Below are 14,270 nucleotides of genomic sequence, written 5' to 3'. Positions count from 1 at the left end.
GAGCTCGGGACAGACAGATGTTTTTTTAATGACGTTTCCACTGGATATATGGGATCATCAGATCATTATATTTTGTTATTTCACACCGAGGCAAGATGAGTATCGAGGCCGGGTGTGTTGGAAATATCTTTCAAATAATGAAGAACTATAATTCGCAATGGATGTTAATAAAACAGACTTTGTTGACTTGGTGAAGAAAAAATGACTGAGAAGCTCAGTTTATTAGTGGTGTACATGGTGAGTTAAGACAATCAAAAATAAGACATTGCCAAATGGGCACTTTCCTACATTAGCATGCATTCTGGAGAGAGACGCACCATATCTTCGCCACACACTCCTCCACTTCTTATTGATGCAACATTTTAAATTATTCTCGAGACACATTATCTTCACACATATTTTGGACGCTTTTCACTGGCAGCTGCAACTCAATCAGCTAGACCTATTGCCACACACGCATAACCCAAATTGGTACTTCCCAAACACAATTGTGATTTAAACAATCCACAGCTAATAAAATAAGCTAATGATACTCTGTGGCTATGTCATGCTCTCTGGTGAAGTATTTTAAACGATTTTATTTAGACAGGAGTAATTATATAATTTTGGCGTAACATCAATTTACTTTAGGGCAATCCAACATTCCACCAACTGTTCTTCCCAATTTGCAAGACGCTGAAACCAGAGAGCTGTATATAACGACGAGATGCTCATGTCTCCGCCCTAACAATAGGAGTCTTTGTTCCAAATGCGGGAAGGCAGGCGACAAGTTTAGGTCTGCATATTATTCCCATAGAAACGAATTGGGCTTATTTTGGACAGATTTTTGCGAGTGAGCCATCTCGCTTCACCGCTTCCTCTGTCATGAAATTTATCACGGTAGAAAGTACCCGTGCGAGCGAAACGCCGCCTCTCTATTTGTAGCCAATGTAGGCCTATCTGATGCTGTCTGGCCATAAATAGTATGACATGCCATACACTTTTGGTCCAGACAGCATCAGATACATGGTCTACACATACTGAGACAGAGGGGCGCTGTTTCGCTTGATCGGATGCTTTAACTTTCGGCGTGCATGTCGGTCAAATGAATGATCTCAATATTTCAAGGTAGGTCGGGGTATGCGGTAGGGCGGGCCGCTCATAACGCCGAGCCCTCATTCAGCAACTTGTATTTTACTAGCAAACAGCACTGTAGCCTACCTAGTCTACTCTATACATCTCTTAACGAAATGGGCCACTATTCTAATAATTGCTCTCATGACTTGGATACATTTTGGAATGAATTCATAAATAAATGTGTGCCATGTCATCAACATCCAAATCATCCAATTCTACCAGGTGAGCTCGACATGCTGCAAATATTATCTTTATTTGAAATCAAGTTTCGATGTTGCTACGTTTTTCCGTGTATAGCGCCCACTTGTAATCTACAAACAAATCTTGTTTTCGACCAGGGTACGAATTTAGTCCAAACTGTGGCTTGCATGATGATGGGGGAAGATCGGAATCACCGTATCGACCATGTGACTGTGGCACTGGACCTTCAATAACGGGGGGAGCTTTGGTTTGAAATGCCAACGCCTGTTTCAAGCTGCCCCTCCAATCCATCAAAAGCTTGTCAGAATGCAACCCAAAGACAGACACGCAATGCTGCGGAGCAAGGTGAGAGGAGAGCGCAAATTCTGTCTGGGATAGGGTAATTTAAAATCTTGGTAGGAAAAGAAAGGATGCCCGTTTGTTTTCAATCTGGTGCTGAAACTATGGGATCTTGGTTGTCTGAGTAACATGTTTAACTGTAAACCCTATGTCTAGGGACCAGACAGGCTGTTGGAAAGGAGCCCTGAGTACCACGGTGAGTTTCATCTATAATGATGAAGCTGATGATGCTATTTAATTATGAGCATTTGTGTGGTAGTCTTTGTGAAGACCACTCTCAAACTTATCATGGCTGTTATTCTTCTGTAGACCCAAACTACATCAACAACAGTGACCCAGGGAAGCTATTTATTCACAAATGTTGTCAATTTTGGTCAATGTCTTCCCAATAGGGCAATGAGCAAACAAAACAAACTTATTAAATTAGGAATGACAGAGTTAATATGTTGACTTCACATCAATTTCAGACTCAACCGGTCCAACGGTCAACAACGTTAAGGGTCCAAGTGTCAACATCAAATCCCACCACAGCCAAACACACTGATGGTGATTCACATGTCAACCATCAGACTGCATGTAAGTTACAACCCAACCCCCAAATCTGAGCCATTTTAAAAGTCATTTAAAAAGGTACTGAGTTTGATAATACCAGTCCTTCACTGTTCAAAAAGATGACTAAACTGCCTTTGTTAGGATACTGCTGAATATGTATTTAACTACTCATTGCCACGGTCCTCTGTGTTCTTTCAGGGATAGTGCTTACTGTCATCTTGGTTTTCTCTGTACTTGCATTTCTCTTATTCATCTATATTAAGAAGAGAAGGAGCAGATCAAGAGCCTTTTGCATCAGAGGTGAGCAGAATGATGAGCATTAGGGAGAATTTAAAAAAGTCAGACAGTCATGCTCATGACAGACCATCTGGTTTGACATGTTTGCTTAAAACCGCTTTAACTCGTCCATTTACTTTTTTCCTGTCCTGTTTTTGAATGGTTGTGGTTTGACACAGATAAGGAGAATACGTTGTGCTTCAAGGTCAGCCTTAAAGACTGCCTCCCATCAGACAATATCCTGTATACCAACCAACAGTCACGGAGCAGTAAGAGAGCAGAGGTTGCTCTCCTACAGTCAGAGACCAGGAGCCTAGAGGACCTTTTGAGTGAGTTATCAAGTGCTATTACTAATAGAACTACCAGTCTGCTGTTCATTGGTATTACTAGTACCTCTACATCACTACTGTTCCATAAGTTGCAAAAAGGCTCAAGGTTATAGCGCACAACTCGAATTTCAGCGCAAATCTCCCATTGACATTTTTGTGGTTCCACAAAATGGGTCCCTTTTGTGTCTCTTTTATATTTTAAGTAGGAATTGTGCCCCATTTTTAATTTTAAGCCTGTTATATTAAATTAAGTGCCCTTTAATATAGACCACATGGATAATTCAATAAATCAGATCTTTCAATTGAATAAAGACTTCAAACTATTGCTTTTAAAATAATTATTTCAAAAGAAACAATGAACATCTAATAATCAAATCATATTGTAAAAGCTGGTGAGCTGGTTCTACTCTTTTTGGCAATTGTCTGGTGTTTTGAGGTGGAAAACTAAATGGGTCGAGCATAACAAGTGGTGTAAAGTACTTAAGAAAAAAATACTTTAAAGTACTACTTAAGTAGTTTTTGGGGGTATCTGTACTTTACTATTTATGTTTTTGACAACTTTTACTTTTACTTCACTACATTCCTAAATAAAATAATGTACTCTTTACTCCATACATTTTCGCTGACACCCAAAAGTACTCGTTATATTTTGAATGCTTAGCAGGACAGAAAATGTCCTGTCTAGGTCCAAGGGGCTTCTAAACAGCTTCTTTCTTAAAACTGCTTGTTGGTTAAGGGCTTGTAAGTAAGCATTTCACTGTAAGGTCTACACGTGTTGTTTTCGGTGCATGTGACAAATACAATTTCATTTTATTTACACACTTATCAAGAGAACATCCCTGGTCATCCCTACTGCCTCTGATCTGGCGGACTCACTAAACACAAATGCTTTGTTTGATGTCTGAGTGTTGGAGTGTGCCTCTGGCTATCCGTAATTTTAAAAAACAAGAAAATTGTGCCGTCTGGTCTGCTTAATATAAGGACTGTTTTATTATTCGTACTTTTACTTTTGATACTTAAGTATATTTTAGCAATTACATTTACTTTTGATACTGAAGTATATTTCAAACCAAATACTTTTAAGACTTTTACTCAAGTAGAATTTTACTGGATGACTTTCACTTGAGTCATTTTCTATTAAGGCATCTTTACTTTTACTCAAGTATGACAATTGGGTACTTATTCCACCACTGAGCATAACACGTCAAACCTGTTACCCAACAATTTACATTGTGAAGCTTGCATTCAATTGCCTCTCCCGGTTGCACACAAGCTTCCATTCCTCTTGTCAAAAGGGGATGTATGGCTGATTTAAGATGAAATCGTCAATCCTGATACAGTCAACCCGTTACTTTATTTGGCACTTAATATAGTCATTATTTTATTTAACCTCTTGAGATGGGAAAACATGTTTTTTAATTAAGTTGACCGTGTGCTCTTCATGACAGAATGTTAAAATGAGGTGAAATCAGGTTTTTCTTCACCAAGTTACACTACCCAAAAGGGACTCATTTCGTGGAATTACCCATTAATACATGATTTATGCATTTGGCTCTGGATTAACACAAGTCAGCATTACAGACGCGTAACTCAACCTTTGTGATATTTTCCCTTGTCTCACCAGGTCCTGACCTCCAGTCGGCGCCACTGCAGACGGTTCTGGACAACTTGGATGTTCTAGAGGAGCTTGTGATTCTGCTGGACCCGGTGATCCCTGGGGTGAAGAACACCAGTCACCTAGCATCTCGCTGCTCCTTCCCCGCCACCTGGATCACCTACACCTACTCCCTGAGGGACAGCAAGAGCCCCCTGAGGGCCGTGCTGGAGGGGGTCACCACCAAGCACCCAGAGTGGACTGTAGGACACCTGGCCAGGCACCTGAGAGAGATGGACCGGAACGATGCAGTAGCAGTGCTCACCAAGCTCACATTGTCTGGGTGTGTTCTGTGTTGGGTCCGGAAAAGATGGCTCCATCCAGATACATCCGCGAGTCTCTACCCCTTGCCAAGGCACTGCGATATAACAGGAGGGCCAGTAGGAGGCATGCTTTCCTGGGGGACCCCAACGTTCCAAGGCAGTGATTGGGATCACTGCTCCTTTGCATTAGGGTTCAAATAAGATATTTAACTGTGATAACATGGCACTTAAAGCTGGGATGTTAACCCCAGTGTCCTGGCCAAGTTCCCAACCTGGCCCTCACACAATCATGGCCACCTAATCATTATCATCTTATATCAAATTTATTATCACCATGATTCTATCACCAACTAATGATATTGCTGTATTTATACATACGCTTTTGCTGCTGGTGACTCTCAGATCCACCTCTACGCAGACGACACCATTTTGTATACATCTGGCCCTTCATTGGACACTGTGTTAACAAACCTCCAAACGAGCTTCAATGCCATACAACACTCCTTCAATAGCCTCCAACTGCTCTTAAACACTAGTAAAACTAAATGCATGCTCTTCAATCGAACGCTGCTGGCACCCGCCCACCCGACTAGAATCACTACTCTCGACGGGTCTGACCTAGAGTATGTGGACAACAACAAATACCTAGGTGTCTGGTTAGACTGTAAACTCTCCTTCCAGACTCACATTAAGAATCTCCAATCCAAAGTTAAATCCAGAATCGGCTTCCTATTTCGCAACAAAGCCTCCTTCACTCATGCTGCCAAACATGCCCTCGTAAAACTGACTACCCTACCGATCCTTGACTTCGGCGATGTCATTTACAAAATAGCTTCCAACACTCTACTCAGCAAATTGGATGTAGTCTATCACAGTGCCATCCGTTTTGTCTCCAAAGCCCCATACACTACCCACCACTGTGACCTGTACGCTCTTGTTGGCTGGTCCGCGTTACATGTTCGTCGTCAAACCCACTGGCTCCAGGCCATCTATAAATCACTGCTAGGCAAATCCCGGCCTTATTTTAGCTCATTGGTCACCATAGCAACACCCACCTGTAGTATGCGCTCCAGCAGGTATATCTCACTGGTCATCCCCAAAGCCAACACCTCCTTTGGCCGCCATTCCTTCCAGTTCTCTGCTGCCAATGACTGGAACGAATTGCAAAAATCTCTGAAGCTGGACACTCTTATCTCCCTCACTAACTTTAAGCATCAGTTGTCAGAGCACCTTACTGATCACTGCACCTGTACACAGCCCATCTGAAATTAGCCCACCCAACTATCTCATCCCAATATTGTTATTTATTTTGCTCATTTGCACCCCAGTATCTCTATTTGCACATCATCTCTTGCACATCTATCATTCCAGTGTTAATACTAATTGTAATTATTTTGCACTATAGCCTATTTATTGCCTTACCTCCATAACTTGCTACATTTGAACACACTGTATATATATTTTCTGTTGTATTTTTTGACTTTATGTTTTGTTTTACCCCACATGTAACTCTGTTGTTGTTTTTAATCGCACTGCTTTGCTTTATCTTGGCCAGGTCGCAGTTGTAAATGAGAACTTGTTCTCACCTGGCTTACCTGGTTAAATAAAGGTGAAATAAAAATAAAATACATAAATAAAATGTCATATCTGCATTTGTTGTTTAATTCACTTTTCAAATGACCAAGTCTGATTTGTTCAAACATCTTCACATCTTTATTAAGCAAATAACATTATAAATAAAAAAAGTGCATAGAAAAATTAAACGGGTTTAGAAATGTATACAATTATTTACAAACTCAGGGTTTATTTGTACAAGGTAACAAAGACAAGTTCACACATATTTTCTTGTTTTTATGTCTTTCACACTTTGTTATACTTTAAAATAACCCTACCATATAGAACATACAGCTTTCTGAACCAGTTCTGGGAGAGATCGTCATGGTAACTTCAGGTTTCCAACTAGTGCTTTCAATGCTTCAACGAACACACAGGCCAGCTCTGCAGGACATTAAAACCAAGTTACTCTTATTATATTATCATCCTCTTTTTTGCATTAGTATTCTTTAACATCGTTCAGAACAACTGAGGTAGAATCCTGGCAAGAGGTTGGGGAGTGGAGTGGGCATAGAGAAACGTACTGCTCTGAGCGATGTTCCCACATCCAGTTTTCAGCGGAAAAGGAAGCTAGGTTAAGGATAGCTGTATCTCTGAAAACCAGATGCATCCTGTTATTGGCAAACTCTGCTAAGGGTGTTAGATGATTGACACATGGGAATACAGGCTCCATCTCACCGATTGGTCGCGCAGGCAGGCGGGCTTAAGCTCTTCCTTACTGGGTATTACATTCCAAAAGGACAGTGCTCATTTCCTTTAGAATATTATCTTTAGCTTGAAGGGTTCTCTGTAGTACGCAGATGGGAAGAATAGTGTGGACTCGTATGCTTGATTTTCTCCTGTTATAAGGCCTGCCGAATACTAAGGCCTGCTGTACTCTCTCCATGAAAATTCTACCAGAACAAAAAAATACAATAAAAATACAATTAAAAAAGACCTGCTTTAGAACAATGTATTGTGTAAAGACTGAAATGCAATACACAACTGTCCTCAAACATCAAGGTTAAAATAAAAGACAGAAATAAGAGGAAACGAGGGGAGGAAGATTTCCCACAAGACCACCACCATTTATACAAAGCACAGCTAGTTTCACCAGTCCAAAATCTGAACAGAAACATGAATAAATACAACTATTCTAGAGCTCAAGCAATCTCTTATTGTAAATATGTGAACAACAGTGTGTAGATTTGATTTCCTAATACGTCTGACTGAACTGACTGACAGCGTTGTCTAAAGTTGCACGACAGCAAACGTTAAGGTGCTGAGTGCATTCTCTCCCTATCTAGGTTTTACACAAAGACATGATACTCTCTTAAAGTCATCCTACTGAGCAACTTACAGTAAAGTACTGGCCTAACACTATGCTTGAGATCTCCAGCGCACAGGGGTGCTGTCAGTCCACACAGTCAGGTATATATATAGTTTATAATGCATCTCTTAGTGGTGTAACTTGGACAGTGTTCCGCCCTTTGTGGATTGCAGAGAATGTCAGAGAATGTCAAATTCAGTACTTTGTTAACTCCACTTAATGTTGAAAAATAGGGAGTCTGAATTTTGTTAGTTCACTAAAGATGTGCAACTGTAGCGCAGCAAAGACGTAGGCCTAATATTATTGCAAAAGGAAATCAGCATTTGCCATGATAGTAATAAAATAAATTTTAAAATAAAAAAAGACGCACTGAGGTTTCCAGCTAAACTCGTCACTCTTGGATTGGGTAGTGTTTGCTACATACAAAAATGGTGAAGGGAAAGTTCTTAAAGATATGATTTAGCTGCAGCAAACTCTCTTTAAGGGTGACACTAACCGTTATCTAACTGTTTAACTGAACATAATGGAGGTCCCTTCCCCAGTCTGTGTGAGAGGGGAGTGGAGTGGATAGAAAAATATGTATTATTTGCAGGGTCTCTGACCTTGGAGCCTCCAAGCCTATGGCCCATCATATCTTAATAGCACCATGGTTCTCTGAACAGTCAACGGAAAGCAAATATGTACAACCTGATGCATGATGAGCACTGTGAAATATAATTTCAAATAAATAAAACAATGATTAAAGGATCAAGTAAAGATGGAGATATGGCTAAGGGATCGACTAGAGAGGATGGAGCCAACATGATTATTGGTGTCAAGATTACCCCCCCCCCACAAAAAAAGATAAGGAATCTCTCCAAGTCTAGCTTTTCTGGTCCACCCTTATTTCAACAGAAAGGGCTTGACGTTATGCATCAAGGAAAATACCTTCATGTAACATAGAACCAGCATAACCACAACAGATGTCTGCAGCGTTCAGTATCCTGTTCTCAAGAAAAAAAACACGCTATAACGGTAGCTACTTCCGCCCTTTCCTGTTATGAACTTGCCCAACCTCTGGCAGATGCATATTGGTTAGTAGTCAGTGAGCTTATGGATGCATGTCGCTGTGCAGCTCTCCTCTTCCCTCTTGCTCCCCCATCTCCTGGTCCTGGTTCCTCTCCCAGTCTCGTCGTAGTGGCTCATCCTCTCCTGTATTTTCTCCTCCCCACCTCCCAACCCAGTAAAACCTTGATTTAAGGCTTTTAACCTCTGTTGTTTTTCCCTGTTGCCTCTGGTCTCTCACCCCCCTCCCCTAGTGCCTTGTTCCCCCTGCAGGGACTGTGGCAGTCCCACGTCCTCCTCCTGCCCCTAGTTGAGAAAGCGTCTACATTTCCGGGCCCCGCAGTTGCAGTTGAGCTTGCTTGCTGGGTCTTCGATGGGAAACTTGTAGTCGTAGGTGAGCTCCTCGCCCCGGTAGATCTTGCGCAGGGCGAAAATGACGATGTGCTTCTGGCCCTCCACGTTGATGACGCGTGAGTAGCAGTTGGGCTCGCACGAGTGGTTGATGAAGCGCGCTGCATTGCCGTGCATGGTGGCGTCCACAACGTCAAAGTCATCGATACGGAACATGTAGCATCCGATACCCTGTGGAGGAAGCAGGGAAAAGAGACAGGGGACTTAGTTTTAGTTTAAGGAACATGTATTATGTTGGTATCAATAAAATTTATTCATTCACGCCCAGAATTAGTGGATCTTTAAAAAGTCCACCAACTAAGGTCTCGTTGGGACGAACCATAGGGTTTATGTCGTCTCCTCAACCACACTCTGAACTGATTGATCTCACCTTGCCATCGTAGTACTTCTCCCGCTTGTCTGTGAGCACTGAGCGAATGACGATGCCAGCATACTCGATGACCATCTCCTGAGCGTCGATGTTCCTCTTGCAGAACAGACCTCGCCCGTGGATAGCAGACCTACACCAGATGTCAGAAGAGGCTCAAGCATGAACAAAAGTTTCCATAGCTAATCTCCTTGGCTATTAAAAGGATGCAAAGGATCAGATTTGGAATTTTATCTGATGAGTCATGTTACTCATTTTGCAGCAGAATAACAGACTTCACTATGACGCTTCTTGAGGGGGACTTAAAAAGGGAGAAGCAGGAAATATAAACCATGCCTCTGTCCCTAGTTTGCTGTGACAGCTGTAGAGAACCACAGTGACGGCTTCCTGTCCAGACAGGCCGCAACTGACCTATTGTGGGGTCAGTTGGCCACCCACTGAGAAACACATGAGCTTTTTAGCCCAGAATCATGATCATAGTCACAGGCTCTGTCCATAGTATTGGCTTTGTCCTCAGCCCCTCAGGGGGGACCAGGACTAGTTGTGTGCTGACCTGTACACGCCAACAGCCTCCTTAGATGTCCTCTCCAGATGTCTGAAGCGCATGGCCATGGGGAGCTCCAAGCTAGTGGCACGTCTAGGAGAAAAGGGATAAGCAGAGAAGATGACGATGTGCTTCTGACCTTTCACGTTGAACTCTGAGACAAGAGTCTCTAAAGACTCAAAGCCACAAGAGGGTAGAACAAATTTTTAATGTTGCTTGTTAGGGGTAGGTAGTTACAGAAATGACAGAATGGTTTAGTCACAGCTATAAAACGATTGTGGAAACCTGTAGTTGTACAGCTGGTCCTTTGTTACTCATCAGTCTGAATGAATACATTACTATGTTATGTCTACCAACTTATAAATAGATCATTTGTTGATGTGAACGTTGGTTTTTAAAGGAATGTACGACAAGTTCTAAGAATGTTCCGCTAGACAAGATCTTTCATGGACTAGCTCCTGCAATATTTAAGCCAGTTTCCTTTGTTAAGATGTTAGCATTTAGCTAGCTTCCTTTGTGATTACCAGCATACAATAACTCTGTAATCTGACCTTGTGGATTTGAGTGGGACTTCATCCTCCTCCTCATCGTAGGGGTTGATGTCAGGGAGCTGGCGGTGCTGGGATGCCAGGAAGTTGAACATGTCGAAGGTGGACTTCCTGTAAAAGAAGACAGGAACAAGGTGTTACATTACATTTTACAGTATGCAGGCTTAACTTTCTTTACCATTGTTTTTTTTGCCCAGCACTGGTGTAGAATTTGGGATGTGCACATCACCCACACATTCTTCATATGTTAATGAATGGAGCGGCATAGACGTCATACAGGTCTTATTTCTAGCCTACTCAGACTGTGGAGGTGGAGATGACACTCACATAGAAACACAACAGCCACAGACACATCCTTTGTTACTCTAAACCCTAACAGCTGTCTACATTCAAAACAGACATTTCACCAAAACTCCACACAGGGAGTCTAGCTTCCACTTTGAGGTTGAAAACCACCTACAGAGGGGAAAACCCAGATTCTCTAGAGATTTGCTAGACTTTAGTGGTATGGGTTGACCAACTGCAAGGTAAGGACAAAGTAATACCTGTTCCCACCATTACACTTGTAGATATTCCAATGATATTCCAATTCCATTCCAAATGAATACATTTTTATTAAACTTCTTCCAATCTACGACTCATGATACCTAGGAAGAATTGGTGAAATGTTTACAAGATATGTAAGATGAATCTGTAAGACAACTCGGACACAATTTCCAGATTACATAACAAAATAATGTCTTTCCTTCTATTTCTATATTTAACTTCCAGGGCCCCTGTAGTGGACAGAACACTGGGACACTGACCTGAGGTAGACCTCGGAGCGGGCGCAGCCGGAGGGGTTGACAGGAAGGTCCTCCTCTTGGCTGATCTGTTTAAAGAAGCGGAAGGCGTGGCTATGGCAGCGGCGGGCCCCCTGGAGCTGCTCCACCAGGAAGACTACCGTGTCGTGGAGCAGGCCCAGCATACGGGCACCTGTCATCCCAGAGAAGGACAGCTGCCTCAGCCTGGCCCCCGCCCGCGCCTCCTGGACACAGTCTATCACTGCCCTCCAGGCCACTGACAAGGGAAAAGAGGGGGAAGAGGAATGAAGAGAGAGAAGAGTAAGGCGTGAGTAACACAGGATAACACATAAATGTAATAAATATGGAAACTAGCCTACATTTTCTGCTAGATGGTTTATTACACAAGATAAGTTAATTCTAGCCAAGTACGAGAACAAGTATATTTCAAAATCATATGTTGAGTCATATGTAGAAATAGTGGGTATTTGTGCAGAAATCATTGCCTTGAGTATTGGGTAACGTAATTCTTTATAAATGAACACTCTACAGATAACAGACACATGAAGTCTATTTATTTGCTCTTCCCTCCCTGAAACCTCACCCTCTATGCTGTCTGCCTCCACACTGAAGCCGTCGTCGCTTTTGATCTCGAAGCGGAGGTGGGGCTGGTCTCGGCTGGGGGGGCACTCATCGTCCTCGTCTGAGGGCAGCAGCTCATCATCTGAGCACGATACAGCACCTGACAGGATGGTAATACCACAGGATATTTTCAAACAGGCAGACTTGTTTACAGAGTACAGGTATAAGAAATATCAGTCATTATAATCCAAGTCATCGTCATACAGACATACTGTTCATACGGCATCATTACACATAAGTACCTGAGTATTTGTTCCAGTCAGTCAGGGCACTGCGGCCCACTGTGTCCCAGTTCTGTTGTTTACCCGTGTCCCCCCCTAATCGAGGTACAGCCAGGCGGTCCCAAAGCCCTGGCCTGTGAGGAATACAACAAGAGAAAACACTGAAATCGACTGGATACAGGCTGTATATCACTCACTGTATCAGATACACACTTCTGTTAGGACAGAAATGCAGTGATGACAATTGGAGAGCATCCTGCAAACTAGGAGCTGTATTGTAGATTGTCATCACCGTCACCACTCATTTACCAATCTCAGTTATAACTTCAAAAAAGGTTACTATGCATGACCTGCTCTTTATACAGTGGGGGAAAAAAGTATTTAGTCAGCCACCAATTGTGCAAGTTCTCCCACTTAAAAAGAGGAGAGAGGCCTGTAATTTTCATCATAGGTACACGTCAACTATGACAGACAAAATGAGAAAAGAAAATCCAGAAAATCACATTGTAGGATTTTTAATGAATTTATTTGCATATTATGGTGGAAAATAAGTATTTGGTCAATAACAAAAGTTTCTCAATACTTTGTTATATACCCTTTGTTGGCAATGACACAGGTCAAACGTTTTCTGTAAGTCTTCACAAGGTTTTCACACACTGTTGCTGCTATTTTGGCCCATTCCTCCATGCAGATCTCCTCTAGAGCAGTGATGTTTTGGGGCTGTCGCTGGGCAACACGGACTTTCAACTCCCTCCAAATATTTTCTATGGGGTTGAGATCTGGAGACTGGCTAGGCCACTCCAGGACCTTGAAATGCTTCTTACAAAGCCACTCCTTCGTTGCCAGGGCAGTGTGTTTGGGATCATTGTCATGCTGAAAGACCCAGCCACGTTTCATCTTCAATGCCCTTGCTGATGGAAGGAGGTTTTCACTCAAAATCTCACGATACATGGCCCCATTCATTCTTTCCTTTACACGGATCAGTCGTCCTGGTCCCTTTGCAGAAAAACAGCCCCAAAGCATGATGTTTCCACCCCCATGCTTCACAGTAGGTATGGTGTTCTTTGGATGCAACTCAGCATTCTTTGTCCTCCAAACACGACGAGTTGAGTTTTTACCAAAAAGTTATATTTTGGTTTCATCTGACCATATGACATTCTCCCAATCCTCTTCTGGATCATCCAAATGCACTCTAGCAAACTTCAGACGGGCCTGGACATGTACTGGCTTAAGCAGGGGGACACGTCTGGCACTGCAAGATTTGAGTCCCTGGCGGCGTAGTGTGTTACTGATGGTAGGCTTTGTTACTTTGGTCCCAGCTCTCTGCAGGTCATTCACTAGGTCCCCCCGTGTGGTTCTGGGATTTTTGCTCACCGTTCTTGTGATCATTTTGACCCCACAGGGTGAGATCTTGCGTGGAGCCCCAGATCGAGGGAGATTATCAGTGGTCTTGTATGTCTTCCATTTCCTAATAATTGCTCCCACAGTTGATTTCTTCAAACCAAGCTGCTTACCTATTGCAGATTCAGTCTTCCCAGCCTGGTGCAGGTCTACAATTTTGTTTCTGGTGTCCTTTGACAGCTCTTTGGTCTTGGCCATAGTGGCGTTTGGAGTGTGACTGTTTGAGGTTGTGGACAGGTCTCTTTTATACTGATAACACGTTCAAACAGGTGCCATTAATACAGGTAACGAGTGGAGGACAAAGGAGCCTCTTAAAGAAGAAGTTACAGGTCTGTGAGAGCCAGAAATCTTGCTTGTTTGTAGGTGACCAAATACTTATTTTCCACCATAATTTGCAAATAAATTCATTAAAAATCCTACAATGTGATTTTCTGGATTTTCTTTTCTCAATTTGTCTGTCATAGTTGACGTGTACCTATGATGAAAATTACAGGCCTCTCTCATCTTTTTAAGTGGGAGAACTTGCACAATTGGTGGCTGACTAAATACTTTTTCCCCCACTGTAGTTACTGACCTCTACATAGCCTATTGACAGTTCTATTTCAGGAGTAAAACGCCTTGTTCCATGTGTCATATCATACTATAGGTTATGTGTTA

The 14,270-nt window shown here is 42.4% G+C and overlaps 2 protein-coding genes across 2 annotated transcripts in view; one reads left to right on the top strand and one right to left on the bottom strand.

Moving 5' to 3' along the window:
- Positions 1-201: 201 nt before the first annotated feature.
- On the top strand, positions 202-8,830 carry LOC311139373 (IGF-like family receptor 1; the record flags this gene model as incomplete). Its single annotated transcript, XM_084174242.1, has 8 exons — positions 202-237; positions 1,592-1,662; positions 1,813-1,852; positions 2,124-2,232; positions 2,407-2,508; positions 2,664-2,813; positions 4,438-4,761; positions 8,820-8,830. The coding sequence occupies 8 exons, from the start codon at positions 202-204 to the stop codon at positions 8,828-8,830; spliced, it is 843 nt and encodes a 280-aa protein (XP_084030368.1).
- LOC311140688 (histone-lysine N-methyltransferase 2A-like) overlaps positions 6,395-14,270 on the bottom strand; it is a 49,303-nt gene continuing 41,427 nt past the window's right edge. Inside the window, exons 28-34 of the mRNA XM_084175865.1 lie at positions 12,234-12,346; positions 11,954-12,091; positions 11,374-11,626; positions 10,571-10,678; positions 10,029-10,112; positions 9,479-9,608; positions 6,395-9,279 (exon numbers count right to left, since the gene is read on the bottom strand). Coding sequence (XP_084031991.1) covers positions 9,004-9,279; positions 9,479-9,608; positions 10,029-10,112; positions 10,571-10,678; positions 11,374-11,626; positions 11,954-12,091; positions 12,234-12,346 — 1,102 coding nt within the window. The 3' untranslated portion in view covers positions 6,395-9,003. The remainder of the gene's footprint in view (positions 9,280-9,478; positions 9,609-10,028; positions 10,113-10,570; positions 10,679-11,373; positions 11,627-11,953; positions 12,092-12,233; positions 12,347-14,270) is intronic.

Source organism: Coregonus lavaretus (genome assembly GCF_964263955.1).
Source record: "Coregonus lavaretus genome assembly, chromosome: 13".
NCBI classification, from domain to species: domain Eukaryota; kingdom Metazoa; phylum Chordata; class Actinopteri; order Salmoniformes; family Salmonidae; genus Coregonus; species Coregonus lavaretus.
This window is presented reverse-complemented; position numbering and strand designations above follow the sequence as displayed.